Genomic DNA, 16900 nt, shown 5'->3' with positions numbered 1-16900 from the left:
GCTTTTTTGTTTTCTTTTGTTTTTGGTTTCTATTTCATTGATTTCTGCTCTGATCTTTATTATTTCTCTTCTCCTTCTGGGTTTAGGCTTTCTTTCTTGTTCTTTCTCTAGCTCCTTTAGGTGTAGGGTTAGGTTGTGTATTTGAGACCTTTCTTGTTTCTTGAGAAAGGCTTTTTCTGCTATATATTTTCCTCTCATGACTGCCTTTGCTGTGTCCCACAGATTTTGAACCGTTGTGTTTTCATTATCATTTGTTTCCATGAATTTTTTCAATTCTTCTTTAATTTCCTGGTTGACCCATTCATTCTTTAGTAGGATGCTGTTTAGGCTTCATGTATTTGGGTTCTTTCCAAATTTCCTCTTGTGATTGAGTTCTAGCTTCAGAGCATTGTGGTCTGAAAATATGCAGGGAATGATCCCAATCTTTTGATACCAGTTGAGACCTGATTTATGACCCAGGATGTGATCTATTCTGGAGAATGTTCCATGTGCACTAGAGAGGAATGTGTATTCTGTTGCTTTGGGATGAAATGTTCTGAATATATCTGTGATGTCCATCTGGTCCAGTGTATTATTTAAGGCCTTTATTTCCTTGTTGATCTTTTGCTTGGATGATCTGTCCATTTCAGTGAGGGAAGTGTTAAAGTTCTCTATTATTGTATTATTGTTTATGTGTTTCTTTGATGTTGTTATTAATTGGTTTATATAGTTGGCTGCTCCCACGTTGGGGGCATAGATATTTAAAATTGTTAGATCTTCTTGTTGGACAGACCCTTTGAGTATGATATAGTGTCCTTCCTCATCGCTTATTATAGTCTTTGGCTTAAAATCTAACTGATCTGATAGAAGGATTGCCACCCCAGCTTTCTTCTAATGTCCATTAGCATGGTAAATTGTTTTCCACCCCCCCTCACTTTAAATCTGGAGGTGTCCTCAGGTCTAAAATGAGTTTCTTGTAGGCAACAAATAATGGGTTTTGGTTTTTTATCCATTCTGATGCCCTGTGTCTTTTGATTGGGGCATTTAGCTCATTAACATTGAGGGTCACTATTGAGGCATATGAATTTAGTGCCATTGTATTGCCTGTAAGGTGACTGTTACTATATATTGTCTCTGTTCCTTTCTGATCTACTACTTCTAGGCTCTCTCTTTGCTTACAGGACCCCTTTCAATATTTCTTGTAGAGCTGGTTTGGTGTTTGCAAATTCTTTCAGTTTTTGTTTGTCCTGGAAGCTTTTTATCTCTCCTTCTATTTTCTTTTTCTTTTTTTTTTTTTTTTTTAAGATTTTATTTATTTATTTGACAGAGAGAGATCGCAAGTAGGCAGAGAGAGATCGCAAGTAGGCAGAGAGGAGGAAGCAGGCTCCCTGCTGAGCAGAGAGCCCGATGTGGGACTCGATCCCAGGACCCTGAGATCATGACCTGAGCCGAAGGCAGCGGCTTAACCCACTGAGCCACCCAGGCGCCCCTCTCCTTCTATTTTTAATGATAGCCTAGCTGGATATAGTATTCTTGGCTGCATGTCATTCTTGTTTAGTGCTCTGAATATATCGTGCCAGTTTTTTCTGGCCTGCCAGGTCTCTATGGCTAAGTCCGCTGCCAATCTAATATTTTTACCATTGTATGTTACATACTTCTTTTCCCGGGCTGCTTTCAGGATTTTCTCTTTGTCGCTAAAACTTGTAAATTTTACTATTAGGTGAGAGGGTGTGGACCTATTCTTGTTGATTTTGAGGGGCGTTCTCTCCACCTCCTGGATTTTGATGCTTGTTCCCTTTGCCATATTAGGGAAATTTTCTACAGTAATTCTCTCCAATAAACCTTCTGCTCCCCTCTCTCTTTCTTCTTCTGGAATCCCAATTATTCTAATATTGTTTCGTCTTATGGTGTTACTTATATCTCGAATTCTCCCCTTGTGGTCCAGTATTTGTCCCTCTTTTGCTCAGCTTCTTTATTGTCTGTCATTTGGTCTTCTATATCACTAATTCTTTCTTCTGCCTCATTTATCCTAGCCGTGAGAGCCTCCATTTTTATTGCACCTCATTAATAGCTTTTTTTAATTTCAACTTGGTTAGATTTTAGTTCTTTTATTTCTCAGAAGGCTTTTGTCTCTCCCGAGAGGGTTTCTCTAATATCTTCCATGCCTTTTTCGAGCCCGGCTAGAACCTTGAGAATTGTCATTCTGAACTCTAGATCTGACATATTACCAGTGTCTGTATTGATTAGGTCCCTAGCCTTTGGTACTGCCTCTTGTTCTTTTTTTTGTGGTGAGTTTTTCCACCTTGTCATTTTGTCCAGGTAAGAGTATATGAAGGAGCAAATAAGGGTGGCAAAGACCCCAGGAAAATGCACTTTAAGCAAATCAGAATAGACCCCAAATTGTGGGAGGGAGAAAGGGGATAAAAAGAAGTTCAGAAAAAAAAAATTTTTAAAGAAAACAAATAGAGAAAAAAATATAAAAAAGAAAAAATATATATGTATTAGATAAACTAGTGAAAAAAAGTTAAAAAAGAAAAGGGTAAAAGTTAAAAAAAATTTAGCAGAAAAAATAAAAATAAAAAAAATTTTAAATTAACCGCAAGACTGAAGAATCATGGGGAGAAAGCCATGAGTTCCGTGCTTTGCTTTCTCCGCCACTGGAATTCTGCTGCTCTCCTTGGTAGGTGAACTTTGTCTTGGCTGGATTTCTTGTTGATCTTCTGGGGGAGGGGCCTGTTTTAGTGATTCTCAAGTGTCTTTGCCTGAGGCGGAATTATCAGGGGCCGGGCTAAGTAATCCGCTCAGTTCGTGTTCCCTGAACGCTTTCTGTAGAGTTCCGGAGGACGGGAATGAAAATGGCGGCTTCCCAGTCTCCGGCCCTGGAGGAGCATTCCTCAGTGTGCCCTCAGAGAAAAGAGCCCAATCACTCCCATCTCCCTGGCCTCCGGCCACGCTCCAAGCTCAACGAGCCTGCGACAGGTTCAAGGTAATCCGGAGCTGAGAGCTCACTCCTCGGCTATGAGCCGGCTTTCCCGGTCTAATACGTGCAAGCTCTGCAACACTCAGGCACCCCCGATCCTTCTGTGACCCTGCGGGACCTAGGGCCACGCTGGCCCCTTGTCGGCTTCGGCTTCACCCCGGTTTAGCCTCTGGAGCTATGTCCCTCAGTGGAGCAGACTTTTAAAAGTCCTGATTTTGTGTTCCTTTGCTCTGCCGCTTGACGGGAACCGGCCCCTCCCCCCGCAGTCTATCTTCCCATCACTTTGGATTCACTTCTGTGCTGGTCCTACATTTCAGAAAGTGGTCCATTTTCTGTTTCTAGAATTGCTGTTTTTCTTTGATCTCCCGTTGGATTGGTGTTTGCAATGGTTTGATAAGCTATCTAGCTGATCTCCTGCTACCTAATGTAGTCTCAGCCTGCTACTTCTCTGCCATCTTGACTCCTCCCCCTCCATCTGCATTCTTATCGTAGGTGGCAGGATAAAGTTTTTATTCTTTTATTTATTTATTTATTTATTACTATGTCTGACAAACTTTAAAACTCAAAGCTGGCTTTCTATGAAAGACTTTTTCTTTTTAATTTAAGATTTTGCTTACTAAGAAGTAAATTTTAAACTATATATATTTCAACTTTGATTGAGATAAGTACAGATAGTATTAAATGAAATCATATACCCCAGATTTTAGGTACTTAATATGTAGGGGAGTTTCCCTTATAGTTTAATACTGACTTCACTAAAAATATGTTTCTAATCAGAATATAGCCTTATCCCTTGACGCTCTCCCTTTTATTTTAAAAGACTTTATCTTGAACTTCTTGTGTTTGCTAAAGAAGGTCATAGTAGATATGTTACATTTCATATGTTAGAATACAAATTATCCACTTAGAGTAATATTACTTTACTTCTTTTCTCAAAGTGCTAAAAATCCTATAAGTACTTGAATGATTTGTTTGTTATTGGGTTTGTTTTCATGTGTGTAGAATTAATATAGAAATATCAAACATCATTAAATGTATTTTCCTAAAATGTCTTTTTTTAATAGCTATTACAGAATTTCTGCCGAGTGCTGCACTTTTTTACTAGAAATAAACGATTTTTAACAGTCAGTTTGTTCAGTTTCACAAACCAGCATGTTTCTTTGAGATTGGCCTGGATTTTACAGAACTTGGTTGAGGTAAGGAAAAATTGTGTGGGTATGTATGTGTGTGTGTGGACTATAGGGAAGAAAAAGTAAAGGAGTAACAATAGTGATTTGATTATTTGAGGGAAATTTAAGTAATTTGATTATCTGAGGGAAAATTAAGTGTCCACTACATATTGGGATGGAATACAGGAATCTTTACTCTATTTTTTTAAAAAACTTTTTATTGTAAGTCATAACACATATAGAAAAACAGACAAAACAAAAATTTACCACTCATTGATTGTGGAGCAAACATCTGTGTAACACTACTTGAATCAAGAAATAGAACATTGTGATACTGTGTATCTCATTTTCTTTCAACTTTACTTTTTTACTTAGGTGTTTTTTTCCTCAACACTGTAGTTTTACCTGAATTTTTAAGAATTTGTATTAATGTGTAAATAAATTTTCTTATATTTTCATTGCTATTTAGTGTTCAATATATGATTTTTATCACTATCCATTTATCCATTCTGTTCATGTGCATTTGAGTTATCTCTACTTTGGGGCTATTATGAATAATGCTGTCTTTGGGGTATATGTAAAGGCATTTCTGCTGTATTTATATATGGGAATGGGGTTTTTAGGGCATGAATGTGTATGTATATCTCTCTTCACTTTTAGTGGATAATGTCCAAAATTTTCCCACAGTTTTTGATAATTTATTTACCTACCATCAATCAATGAGAGGAGTTCATATTTCATGTACCATCATAATTGGTATTATCAGTCTTTTTTTTTTAATTTTAGCCACTTTAGTAGTTAAATAGTGATCTCTCCTTGTGATTTTTTAAAATTTATTTTAAGATTTTTTATTTATTTGAGAGAGAGAATAGAGAGCATGAGAGGGTAGTGGGTCAGAGGGAGAAGCAGACTCCCTGCTGAGCAGGGAATCCCTTGTGGGACTTGATCCTCCTGGATCATGACTGAGCCAAAGGCAGTTGCTTAACCAACTGAGCCACCCAGGTGCCCTGTTTCTTCCATTTTCGAGGCACAAGGATTACTTCAACCCAGGTTAATGATTGAGGTGATTCAAAACAGCTTCATTTCCTGTGAGAGCCTGTCTTTCTGGTTTACCCTTACTTACAGGGTAGAGCTATTTGGATTCTTAACCCAAAGCAAGCTTGGGAAACCCTAATATGGACTCTGTGTTTTTGAATGGGCCTACTACCTATCAGAGGACCTGACTCTCAAATGTTTTTTTGAAGGAACAGATGAACTTACTACTTGTCAGGCATTGTTGCTGCTTACTGATTAATCTTTCTCTGATCTGGAACAAATTTTAGAATCACAGTTTCTAAATTTAAAAAGAATTTGAAATAAAGTAATATTACTTTAAGCACTCCATATTTAAGTGGTATAAAACCTGAATGGGATCTTCAAATATTTGTTATAAATAATCTAAATAATCTACAAATGACTTTTTTTTTTTTTTTTTTTTTTTACAAATGACTTCTTTTTTGGAGTTTATGTCATGTGTTTTCATTTTATTGATCCTTTCCACTGTTGAAATATAATTCACCCTTAAATGTATTCATTTGCTATTCTTTTTATCTCATTTATTTAGGAGACATGTTTTAAGCATATGCTATATACCAGGAACCCTCCTAGGTGTTGGACTTGGAAATGTAGTCCTGCTCTTAAGGAGCTGAGTAATGATGTGAGATAAGGGTTAGAAGATTTCCGTAGAGTGCTGGCTTGGACAAAGCCAGGAACTGCTAGTCTTGAAGGACAAATAAGAGTTGATGAGATGGTGAAGTATGATAAAGGGCATGGTTTCCACTATGTTAGTAATACCTCAGGGCACCTGGCTGGCTCAGTCAGTAGAGCATGCCACTTTTAATCTTGGGTCGTGAGTTTGCACCCCACATTGAGTGTAGAGCCTATTTAAAAAAAAAAAAAAGATAGCTCAACAATCGTTTCATTGTCTCTGTTGGCTAATTTAAAGAGGTTGTGATACTTTTGTTTCCTTTGGCATGCTTTATGCTAAGGATTAGCACATTTTTCTTTAACATGCCAGATAGTCATAATTTAGACTTGGATGGCCATAAGGTTTCTGTCACAACTACTCTGCCATTGTAGTGCGAATACAGCCATAAATAACACAGAAACAGGTGAGCATGGCTACATTCTAGTGCCATTTTATCTATGGATCCTGAAATTTGAATTTCATATACTTTTTCATATGTCACAAAGTATTCCTTTTAAAAAACAATTATAGAATTTAAAAACCATTCTTAACTTGCTGTACAGAAATAGGCAGTGAGTTGGATTTGAACTGTAATCATAGTATACCATCCTGTTTTAGACTTTGTGTAGACATATTCATATGTCTAAGCTAAAAATATGTATATTTGCTTTATTTTTCATCACAAAAGTAACACATGTTTCTTGTAAAATTAAATCCTCTTTTACCTTATAGTAATTGCTTAGAACTTTTGGGGGTATATTTTAAAAATAATTTCTTTATATATATTCATTCTTATCAAAAAAATGGGATTATATTGTATTTACTGATTGGCACTTAATCATACACTTCAAAATTTAGCCTTTAAAAAAAAGGATTTTATTTATTTATTTGACAGAGAGAGAGAGATAAGTAGACAGAGAGGCAGGCAGAACAAGAGGGAGAATCAGGCTCCCTGCTGAGCAGAGCGCCCAGTGTGGGGCTCGATCCCAGGACCCTGAGATCATGACCTAAGCCAAAGGCAGAGGCTTAACCCACTGAGCCACCTAGTCACCCCTAATTTAGCCTTTTTGAGTCAGTTTTGTGATGTTGTGTTTTCTAGGTGCAAAATGCGGTTGAAGAAGATAATTGCTGCTTTGGGACTGTTGATACCTGGTTGTTACATAAGCTCACAAAAGGTAAAGATGATCTGATAGATCTATTTCAAGTAACTGAAATTTGATTGATAGAAATGATTCACCTAAAAAAGTGGAGTTTACTTTTTTTCCCCTTCCCTTATCCCAGACATATTGCTTCTTGGTACTGGAGTAACTACATGTTATAGTAAAGGTAGATAAATTTTAGATTTGTAAGGTGAGGGTGATTTTTAAATTGTGATAAGACCTCAAACACAAGATGGAGGAACAGTTTTAATTTCAAAAGTGGTAAAGACTCGAGTACGATAACAAATTTGTCCTTTGCTGCTGGGAATCTATAGGCAATCATATTACACCTTTGAACCCCTTTCCTTACCCTTAAACTGGGGATCAGAATGCTTTGGTGGCAGTCAGTTAAGCTCTAACTCTTGTTTTTGGCTCAGGTCATGATCTCAGGGTCATGAGATAGAGCCCTGAGATCAGTCTTTATCTGCGTGGGGAGTCTGCTTGAGATTCTCTCCCTCTGTTCCTGCCCTGACTCGAGTGCTCTCTCTCTCTTTCTTTCAAATAAATAAATCTTTAAAAGAAATAACAAAATAAACTGGGGATCACGATGTGACAATGTATATGAAAGAGATTTCGTAAACTATAAAAGTTCAAAAAGATTAAGTGGGAAATTGCTTTGGAGATTTTGCAGTGGAAATATACATTTTGGAATGAATTTGAGGCCAGAGAGAGGTCTAGATTATAAACTAGGGATAGCTGTTGATTGATACTACTTGATAATATAATATCTTCAATGTGAATTCAGGTTCTGAATTTGCCACGGATTTTTCAAATGCCAGTGCAACTGGACTATTTGACCCTTTTAAGGTAAAGTTGTTATTTTTTCCTTTTGAATCACAATTTTTATATAATTTAGCTTGGATTCTGATGACATATTTTTATGCTCAGATGCACTGGAGCAGGATCCTTACTTCCCTGCTTTCAATACCACTGTCTATCCTGCCTCCTGTGAAGGATACAAGGTAATAATGAACATCAGTTATAGAAACTAGCAAAATTGTCCCTGAATTCATTTTTCCTTAGTGGGGAAAGCATTTTGTTATTTGTTATTTGTTTGAGGTGCTTGTATGTTCATTATATAACTTTTTGGTCTACAAATCAATTTGCTGAATTTTAGAATTAATATTTCTAGAGCTGTGACTGACTTTTTAATCAATTTTGTTTGAAGCCACAATTTTGGATCAGTGGATGAAGAGATATTTGGTGTGCCTATACCAATAGTGGCCTTGGTAAGTAGAAAACTTGAGGGTTTCTCCATGCATAGTATAAACTAAATAATATATACATGGATAGTTGGGATTATATTTAAGAGGATTAGTGGTCCTTGCAGAATAAAATTAAAGTATTTTTTTCTTTTTAAGTTAATGTGCCCTGGATATAACCAGGAGTATTTTATGTATTCTGGTAAGGGGACCCACTGGGCCAGTCTTCTGACATGAAAGCACTTTCTGATCTTTTCTGACTTTTATATATATTTTGTTTTTCAGAAAACTGTAAATTTTTTTAATGTTGTATTCTGAATAATGTGTGGCTTATATTTGATAACTCTGAGACAAAAAACAAAGGATAGGGCCATTGCTTAGTTTCTATTTGATACAGTATAACCAAACAGTGACAAGGCAACTTAAAATAAAATGTTGTATTTATATTTTATAAAATCCTTAGCCAACATAGACCAGTAGAGAAACTATAGAAGAGTGAAAAATTAATTATTTCAGGTTTTTGAGGTTCTTTCTTGATTATACTCTTTCTGTCTGGATGAAAGATCTAGAACTTAGAGAATTTCAAGGATTTGCCCCCTGGTTGAGGGGCTCTGTGGAAGCTCCAACCTTGACTTTGGTTTCCTGTAATAGCTTACGCAGGAAATATAGACCATCTTTCTTAGGTGGATGATTGCCAGAGTAGGTGGAGGAATCAGGTGAGAGAAGGGGAGTTTATTTCCAAGTTAAAAATTCCTGGTCATTTAGAGAGGGTCAGTCTTTTTTTTTTTTTTTTTTTTAAAGATTTTATTTATTTATTTGAAAGAGAGACAGTGAGAGAGAGCGCATGAGAGGGGAGAAGGTCAGAGGAAGAAGCAGACTCCCCATGGAGCTGGGAGCCCGATGTGGGACTCGATCCCGGGACTCCAGGATCATGACCTGAGCCGAAGGCAGTCGTCCAACCAACTGAGCCACCCAGGCGCCCCTTAGAGAGGGTCAGTCTTAATCAACTTCATGGTAGGCTCAAGTTTAGATAAAGGTATTGCTGGAACAGTCGAAGTTTAGTGACAAAATGTTCTTTAGAGGAGTTTTGGCTATACGTTGTTAAAAAGAGGGGCACCTGGCTGGCTCAATTGGTGGAGCACGCAGCTTTTGATCTTGGGATTGTAAATTCGAGCCCCATGTTGGGTGTAGAGATTACTTAAAATGAAATCTTGAAAGAAAGGGGGGTGGCGGAAGAAAACAATAGGCCTAAAATGGCAGCCTAAACCAAGACTTAATACCTTCCTTAACTGCATTTTCAATCCCTCAGAAATGTAACCCTTACCTGTCAACGCGGAACTTTTCCATCCGCGCTAGGAAAGTTTCTGATAGACCCCTTTCTTTCCCCTTAGGGCAGCCTTACCTAAAACAATGGATTTTTTTTTTTTTTTTTTTTTTTTTTTTGCTAATAATTTCATTTTTTCCTTTTCTGGGGCACCTGGGTGGTTTGGTTGGTAAAGTGACCAACTCTTAATCTCAGCTCAGGTCTTGATTTCAGGGTCATGAGTTCAAGCCCCACATTGGGCTTTATGATGGGGGTGGAACCTACTTAAAAAAAAAAACCTTTCCTTTTCTGTAGCTCTTTGGTGCTCCCCGTAATTGCTAGATGGGATGCCATCTAATTCATGAATTGATTAATAAAGCCAGTTAGATTTTTAAAATTTACTCAGTTGGGTGAGTCACTGGGTGACTCAGTCAGTGAAGTGTCTGCCTTCTGCTCAGGTCATGATCCCAGGGTCCTAGGATCGAGTCCTTCATTGGACTCCCTGCTCAGCAAGAAGTCTGCTTCTTCCTCTGCCTCTCCCCCGCCCCGTGTTTATACTCTCTGGCTCTCTCTGTCATTCTCTCTAAAATAAATAAATAAAATCTTAAAAAAAAGAAAAGAAAAGAAAATTTCCTTTGTTGAATTATTTTTATTTAACAGATTTGGTGGCAGGCAGCAACAGGATCCAAAGCAAACTTCCAGCAGCATCTGGGGACAATGAGAAACACAGGCATGGTACCCCATGAACCCTTTGAATTCATGTGTTTCTTGCTGTTCCTGAGGCTATGGGCAAGTCCCCTTTTGGGTCAGAGCTCCACTCTTAGTTCACTCAAGCTCCCCCAGTGTAAATGGCCTTCCTTTACAGCCTGAACTGCCAGATGGTTATGCCCAGAGCTGGCAGTTTTGCCTAGAGTCCAGCTGAGCTGGGAAAAATGTCTACCCAATGGCAAATCCCTAGCCTTTCAGGCCATAATTCCCCTGGAATTGCTGGAAAACCCCAGCAAGATTCCACAAGAATTGTCTGTGGTGAGCACAGGGCCTTCTCTTGGCTGGGGCACAGTAACATCTCTTGGTTGTCGCTTATACATTAAGGTGTGCATATTTGTCTTGTTTTGTGTAGATAAAGGCTATCACTAACAGGGATCTCAGAGACCAAAAAACTGGAAAATTGGTGGGCACAGGGTGAGCATTTGAAGGCTATTAGAGCACTTACCACCTCAAGAAAATGGGTTAGATTGATACAAGTTTGCCCACCAACCTCAAGAAAACCTCTATATGATGAGGTACTCTGTAAAACATGCAAGATCCCCGGCCCAGTAGCCCATCCCTTTTAGGTATTAGTTTGGCTCTGAGAACTCAAGCCTTAGCTAATGGAATCCTTAAATTTTAAAGAGTCAAAGCATGCCACCTTCCAGTGCATCTGTTTATTTTATGTCTAAGAACTATAGTTCTAGAAGTTGTAGGTATCTTGCAAAAATGGCAAAATCTTACTAAGCTTATTCAGTGTCCTGGGGAACTTGGCTCATTAACTGTCAGGTCAAGGGTCCCCAAATAAGTCCAGACAGAAATATGAGTTGCACACCATTTGTAGCTAGATGCAGCTGGACAGAAATATAGGTTAACTCTGTTTGTGCTGAGAATCCTACCAAACTGCTCCAGCCTTCCAGAGAATTACAACCTAGAAATACAATGGTCATTATGGGGACTGTTCCAATTTGATAAAATCATTTAAGAAGTGTACTTGAAAGGAAGGATTCCCAAATTAAACAGAATGGGATACCTGTTTTCATTGGCAAGCAGAAGCCTCTAAATAAAAGGTTTCAGAATTCCCATATTGTTTCATTAAAAGACTCATTGCAAAAGACTAGTGAAAAAGAGAGAAGAGGTGCCCAAAACAAGACTGTAAGACCAACGTAGTTCCTGTTGCTCTCCTTTGTCCTCCTTGGAGTACTCGTTCTACTAATCCTTTGTCTGAATTTTTTTCCACTCTGAAAAGACTACACAACCATAAACAAAACTCCACCACATTGGCCTTACATACAGCCCCGTATTTACTTCATAGGAGGACCCCATATGGGCCCGTCCCAGAGTCATTGAAACGGAGGGATTTTCTGGTGAAACTGCTACGTTATTCCCTCAAACAGCAAAGGAGAAAGTCTGGTAGGTACCAGAGCCTACAGAGGGGACCCTAGAAAAACTTAAAGCAAAGGGTGAAAATTCTTACCTGAACCAGTTCCTTCCAAATCTCTATCTGTAGTGTGCAGTCTAGAGAGGAAAATAAAATTTCACATTGTCTCTTCCTTTCCAAATCCAGACCCACTGACTATTGATCCTTTCTCTCCCAGAGATCCGTAGTGCCTTCTCGTTTCTCTAGTTTTATGTGACTGGGCTTGTCTTTCTGCCCGCATGAGACATGCAGATTTTGGTTCTGTGGCTATCATTTGGAGTGACTTTAGATCTTGGGAAGGTAATATCCTTTGCACCCTCTTTGGGGATCTTTCTTACACCCATGGGTTGTTATTCTGTACCACCAGAAATATTTAAAATTAGAACCATGTCCCCGGGGGAAAAAGAAGGAAACTGAGAATAACAGTTGAGTAGGTAGATCAACCTATAATGTCATTTAAGTTGCAACCCAGTTCCTGGAGGAAGTGAAGCAATTGTCCTTATTCTGCAATATTTATAAAACTAGAAATATAGCTCTAGGGGCAATTCAGAGTTTACCTATTTCTTTACCAATCCCAAAACTTCCCCTGTTTATCTCAAACAGATTGTAAATTTTTAGCTCTAGGAAAGCAGAGTCCTTCCTGGAGGAACTTGCATTCTTTCCCTGTCCCATGATGTTTATGTCTTATCATGTCTTAGAAATGTAAACAAAGCCCACAATCTCCAGATACTGAGAGAAAAAAGGGAAAGAAGACTTTTTAAAAATACAAACCTGCAAAGGAGCTCTTTTCCCAAACTCTAGCATTACCTCCTTAAGATTAATCCTAGGGACAAATACAAATCTTAAAAAATCTTATCTGCAAATATTAGTAACTATAGGGTCTTTGTGTGCATCTGTCTGTCTCTCTTTCTCTATGTATATATTAAGTGTGAGATAATTTTCTACTTCTGGATGGTATTGCTAAAATTAATTTGTAAAAGAGCTCTGTTTACTTGGTTTAAAGGTAAACACCAGTAAGGATTAGATATCCTAAAACTCTCAGAAAGAAACGAATCCAAATATTTTCTCAAGCTCACAAAATCTGGGTAAATATTTGATATGAAAGCTACTTTAAGGTTGTTGGTTTAATTAACATAGACATATCTTAGGGTACCTGGGTAGCACCATTAAGCAGCCAACTCTTGGTTTCGGCTTAGGTTGTGATCTCTGAGTTGTGGGACTGAGACCTGCACTGGGCTCTGTGCTCCATATGAAGTCTGCTTAAAATTCTCTCTCCCTCTCCCCGTGCCCCTCCCGCTTGTGCACATGCACATGCACATTCTCTCGCTCTCTCTAAAATAAACAGATCTTTGGGGCGCCGGGGTGGCTCAGTGGGTTAAGCCGCTGCCTTCGGCTCAGGTCATGATCTCAGGGTCCTGGGATCAAGTCCCACATCGGTTTCTCTGCTCAGCAGGGAGCCTGCTTCTCTCTCTTTCTGCCTGCCTTCTCTGTCTACCTGTGATCTCTCTCAGTCAAATAAATAAATAAATAAATAAATCTTAAAAAAATAAATAAAATAAACAGATCTTTAAAGAATATTAAAGTAGACATGCCTTTAGAGTTATCAGCATTAAAATTAAAACTTTCATTCTGCCTTAATTCACTTAAAGTTGAATAAGGTAATATAATTTCTGTTACAGATAAAAAAAAAAATAGCTTGGCAGGGGGCACCTGGGTGGCTCAGTCAGTTAGGCATCCAACTCTTGATCTCAGCTGAGGGGATCTTGGGGTCATGAGATCAAGTCCCACATGAGGCTCTGCACTTGGGAGAGTCTGCTCAAGATTCTCTCTCTCTCTCTCTCTCTGCCCCTCCTCTACTCTCTCTGTCAAATAAATAAATTTTTAAAAAATAACTTGGAAGAATGACTGACTTTATTTGATGTCTCAAGAAGTTCTTATGGGTAATACAAGCATATTTATTAAGAACAAGTAAATAGATATAAATAAAATAAAAAATTTAGGTAATCTTTTAAATAGTCTCCCAAATCTTTTTGGTAACCTAACACCCTAAAGTTTTTCTTCATTTTAAAAACTTTATTTATTTGACAGAGAGAGGCAGTGAGAGAGGAAACACAAGCAGGGGGCGTGGGAGAGGGAGAAGCAGGCTTCCTGCTGAGCAGGGAGCCCAATGTGGGACTTGATCCATAGGACCCTGGGATTATGACCTGAGCCAAAAGCAGTTGCTTAAGGAATGAGCCACTCAGGTACCCCACCCTAAAGTTTTTCTAAGTTAGATTAAGTAATGAATTAAGTTGAATTCATTAAATATCTATATCATTTGTAAATAAGATGAAATACTAAAATATCAATTACTAAACATAGGTTTGTTTATCTTGTGGTGTCTGGCTGGTGTAGTGTAGCCTGCAACTCTGATCTCAGGTTTGTAAGTTCAAGCCCCACATTGGGTATAGAGATTACTTAAAAATATCTTAAAAAAAAAAAAAAAAAGAAATATCTACTCATGGCTTCTTGTTACAGAAAAACTGTAATATATTTTGGATATGTTAGTGCTACATTGGAAAATTAAAAACATAATGCTTCTAAAAATTATAAAATGTATTTATAAATTTGCCAGTCTAAAGAATGCTGGTATAACTGATATTTCCATTTGCTTAACACTACTAGAAATAATAAGGGAAACATCTCCATATGCAAGGGAAGTAAAATACATGTTTTTGATTTAAAAAAAAAGTATGAGGATGGAGATATATTCTTTGAGGAAAAAACAGTTGTATAAAGAAGGGAATCTCTGACAAGGAATTGTGTATGTGGTCAGGACTGACTAAAGATTGGAACAGGTAAGTTTTAGTATCAAAACTAAGCTAGTTGGGACGCCTGGGTGGCTCAGTTGGTTGGACGACTGCCTTCAGCTCAGGTCATGATCCTGGAGTCCCGGGATCGAGTCCCGCATCGGACTCCCAGCTCCATGGGGAGTCTGCTTCTCTCTGACCTTCTCCTCGTTCATGCTCTCTCTCACTGTCTCTCTCTCAAGTAAATAAATAAAATCTTAAAAAAAAAAAAAAAACTAAGCTAGTGCAAAACGAGAATTTGGTTCTCTCTCTGCTTTAAGAGGATGAAGTTTGTTTGTTTGGACTTTTCATTGGCTCAAGTCTCTTTGACCTGGAGCATACCAAAGAATTTGCTAAACTATTTAAGCTTATGTGATATGTTAAATTACATCAGAAGCATTATCAAATAAAAAAGACCTTATTTATGTTGTAAGATGTTGGCATGTGTGCATGAAGTCCATTCTGCTTCTGCAAAAAAAAAAAAAAAAAGCCCCTCATTGCCACACTTTTGCCATCCTGATGTCCTGTAACATGGCAACAGTCTGCTGCTGAATCAGAGGAATAAAGGTGGGTAAATACTGGCTGTCAATTAAATGAATAGTTGGGCTATGGGAAAACTAAGATGGCTGCTTAGTTTTTCCCAGTTCCCTGGTAAACCCTATTTTTCAGTTTTTACATTCCTTCACTAACCATATGGCATTCAAGATGACCCAAAATTATGAATAGACGTTGGTGGGGAGACTTCTGTAATATTGTAAAAATAATCTACCAGCAATTCCTGACTTGTCAGGTCATCCTGGGAAAACTGATTTTGTTCCCAGAGCCTCAGACCTATCCCTCTGGACCCTTTGAACACCTGCAGCTGGACTTCATTCCAGCTGCTAGTTACTAGGGGTTACCCATATGTTCTTGTTATTCATTGTATGTTTTGTGGATGGGTTGAAGCCTTTCCCTGCTGCAAGACTGTGATGCCCTCACAGTAGCAGGGAAACTATTAGAAAACGTGTTTCCCATTTGGGGCATACTTCCACAATCTCCACTGATCAAGGCATCCACTTCACTGGGCAAATCATACGAACCTTAATGAAAACCTTGCAGAACTTCTTGGAATTCTATCAGAAGCTGTATACTGAGCTGGGATAATTAGGTATTCTGGAAACATTAGCAGAAGAAGATGGCCCTTGAGTCCCAGTGGAAGAGGAATCTTACCAGGTGCTCCTGATCACTGACACTGCTGCAAAACTAGAAGGGATGGAGCCTTGAGTACATATCTCACAGTTTCTGAAGGTTCCACCTCCAACCAGGTCTTCTAGAGATGCTTGGAGACACCTCCAAATCAAATTGATGAGGAAAAGAAGTAGCTGATGTGGGACGGAATGCTTCTCCCCAAGATGATGAATCAAGACTAAACTTTAACTAAATGTACAACCCTTTCTCCTTCTTTTTTTTATTCTGGCATTAGCCCGGAAAGTTAATGCTGTCATCTGTTTCTCCACAGGCCATTGCTTCAGGGTCTTTGGAATTTAGAATAACCTTTTAGTTCAGGCTAGGAAAAAATCTAACTGAGCCCGTAATTTTTCACAAGCCAAATAAGACAATTCTTTGGGTGACTCCCTTGAAGTTACGTTGTTGAGCTAGAAAGGACCTGCCAGGAGGCTTTCATGATTCAGGAATTCACTCCTCTTGGTAGGTCCCTACTTCCTTGGTTAGGGGTAAATGTAAATGAGCCTATGATCAGGAAATTCCCCTCAGTTCTTGAAATTACTGCAGAATCTGCTGCTAAAGCAGCAGAGGCCCAACAGCCATCCTTAGATTCTTTAGCCAAGGCTGTTCTTGATAATAGGATAGCCCTCGATTACTTTTTAGCCCAGCAAGGGGGAATCTCTGCTCTGGTCAGTACCACCTGCTGTATTTGGACTAACCCTTCTGGGGATTTCAAAACTTAATTACATAAGATCACTGAGCAAGTTGCTTGGCTTAAAAGAGTAATGTCTTCAGTGGAGTCTTTGACTTATTTGATTTTAATTGTTTTGGGTCTTGGGAACCATGGCTTTGAAGTGCACTCCAAATACTGGGAATTATCCTGTTTATAGTTATCGTAATAATCTCCCCGGTACATTGTATTCTCTCAAAAGCTTTACATGCATGTTAGCTGCCAAGCACCAAGCAAATGCTCTCCCTAAGACGGGAAAATTAGAAAAGGAATGAAGAGGACAACTGACTTAAAAATTGTAAACCTGAAGTTGTAACCTGTGCATTTCACAGAAATTAAGCAAAAACCCATCATGACCTGTGAATACCACACAGAGGATCAGTGACAGCTGTGAGAACTCTGGAGTGGTGTTGG

At 38.4% G+C, this 16900-nt stretch overlaps 1 protein-coding gene across 2 annotated transcripts in view; it reads left to right on the top strand.

Annotated features, from left to right (window-relative positions):
- Positions 1–16900, top strand: part of GK5 (glycerol kinase 5) — an 88708-nt gene that overhangs the window by 32144 nt on the left and 39664 nt on the right. For both annotated transcript variants that reach the window (XM_082712897.1, XM_082712898.1), the window contains exons 5-9: positions 4024–4155; positions 6954–7029; positions 7799–7860; positions 7942–8015; positions 8222–8282. In XM_082712897.1, coding sequence (XP_082569023.1) covers positions 4024–4155; positions 6954–7029; positions 7799–7860; positions 7942–8015; positions 8222–8282 — 405 coding nt within the window. The remainder of the gene's footprint in view (positions 1–4023; positions 4156–6953; positions 7030–7798; positions 7861–7941; positions 8016–8221; positions 8283–16900) is intronic.

This window comes from Mustela nivalis (assembly GCF_964662115.1).
Source record: "Mustela nivalis genome assembly, chromosome: 1".
Lineage (NCBI taxonomy): Eukaryota > Metazoa > Chordata > Mammalia > Carnivora > Mustelidae > Mustela > Mustela nivalis.
The sequence above is the reverse complement of the archived record's forward strand: the minus strand, read 5'-3'. Positions and strand labels throughout refer to the sequence as shown.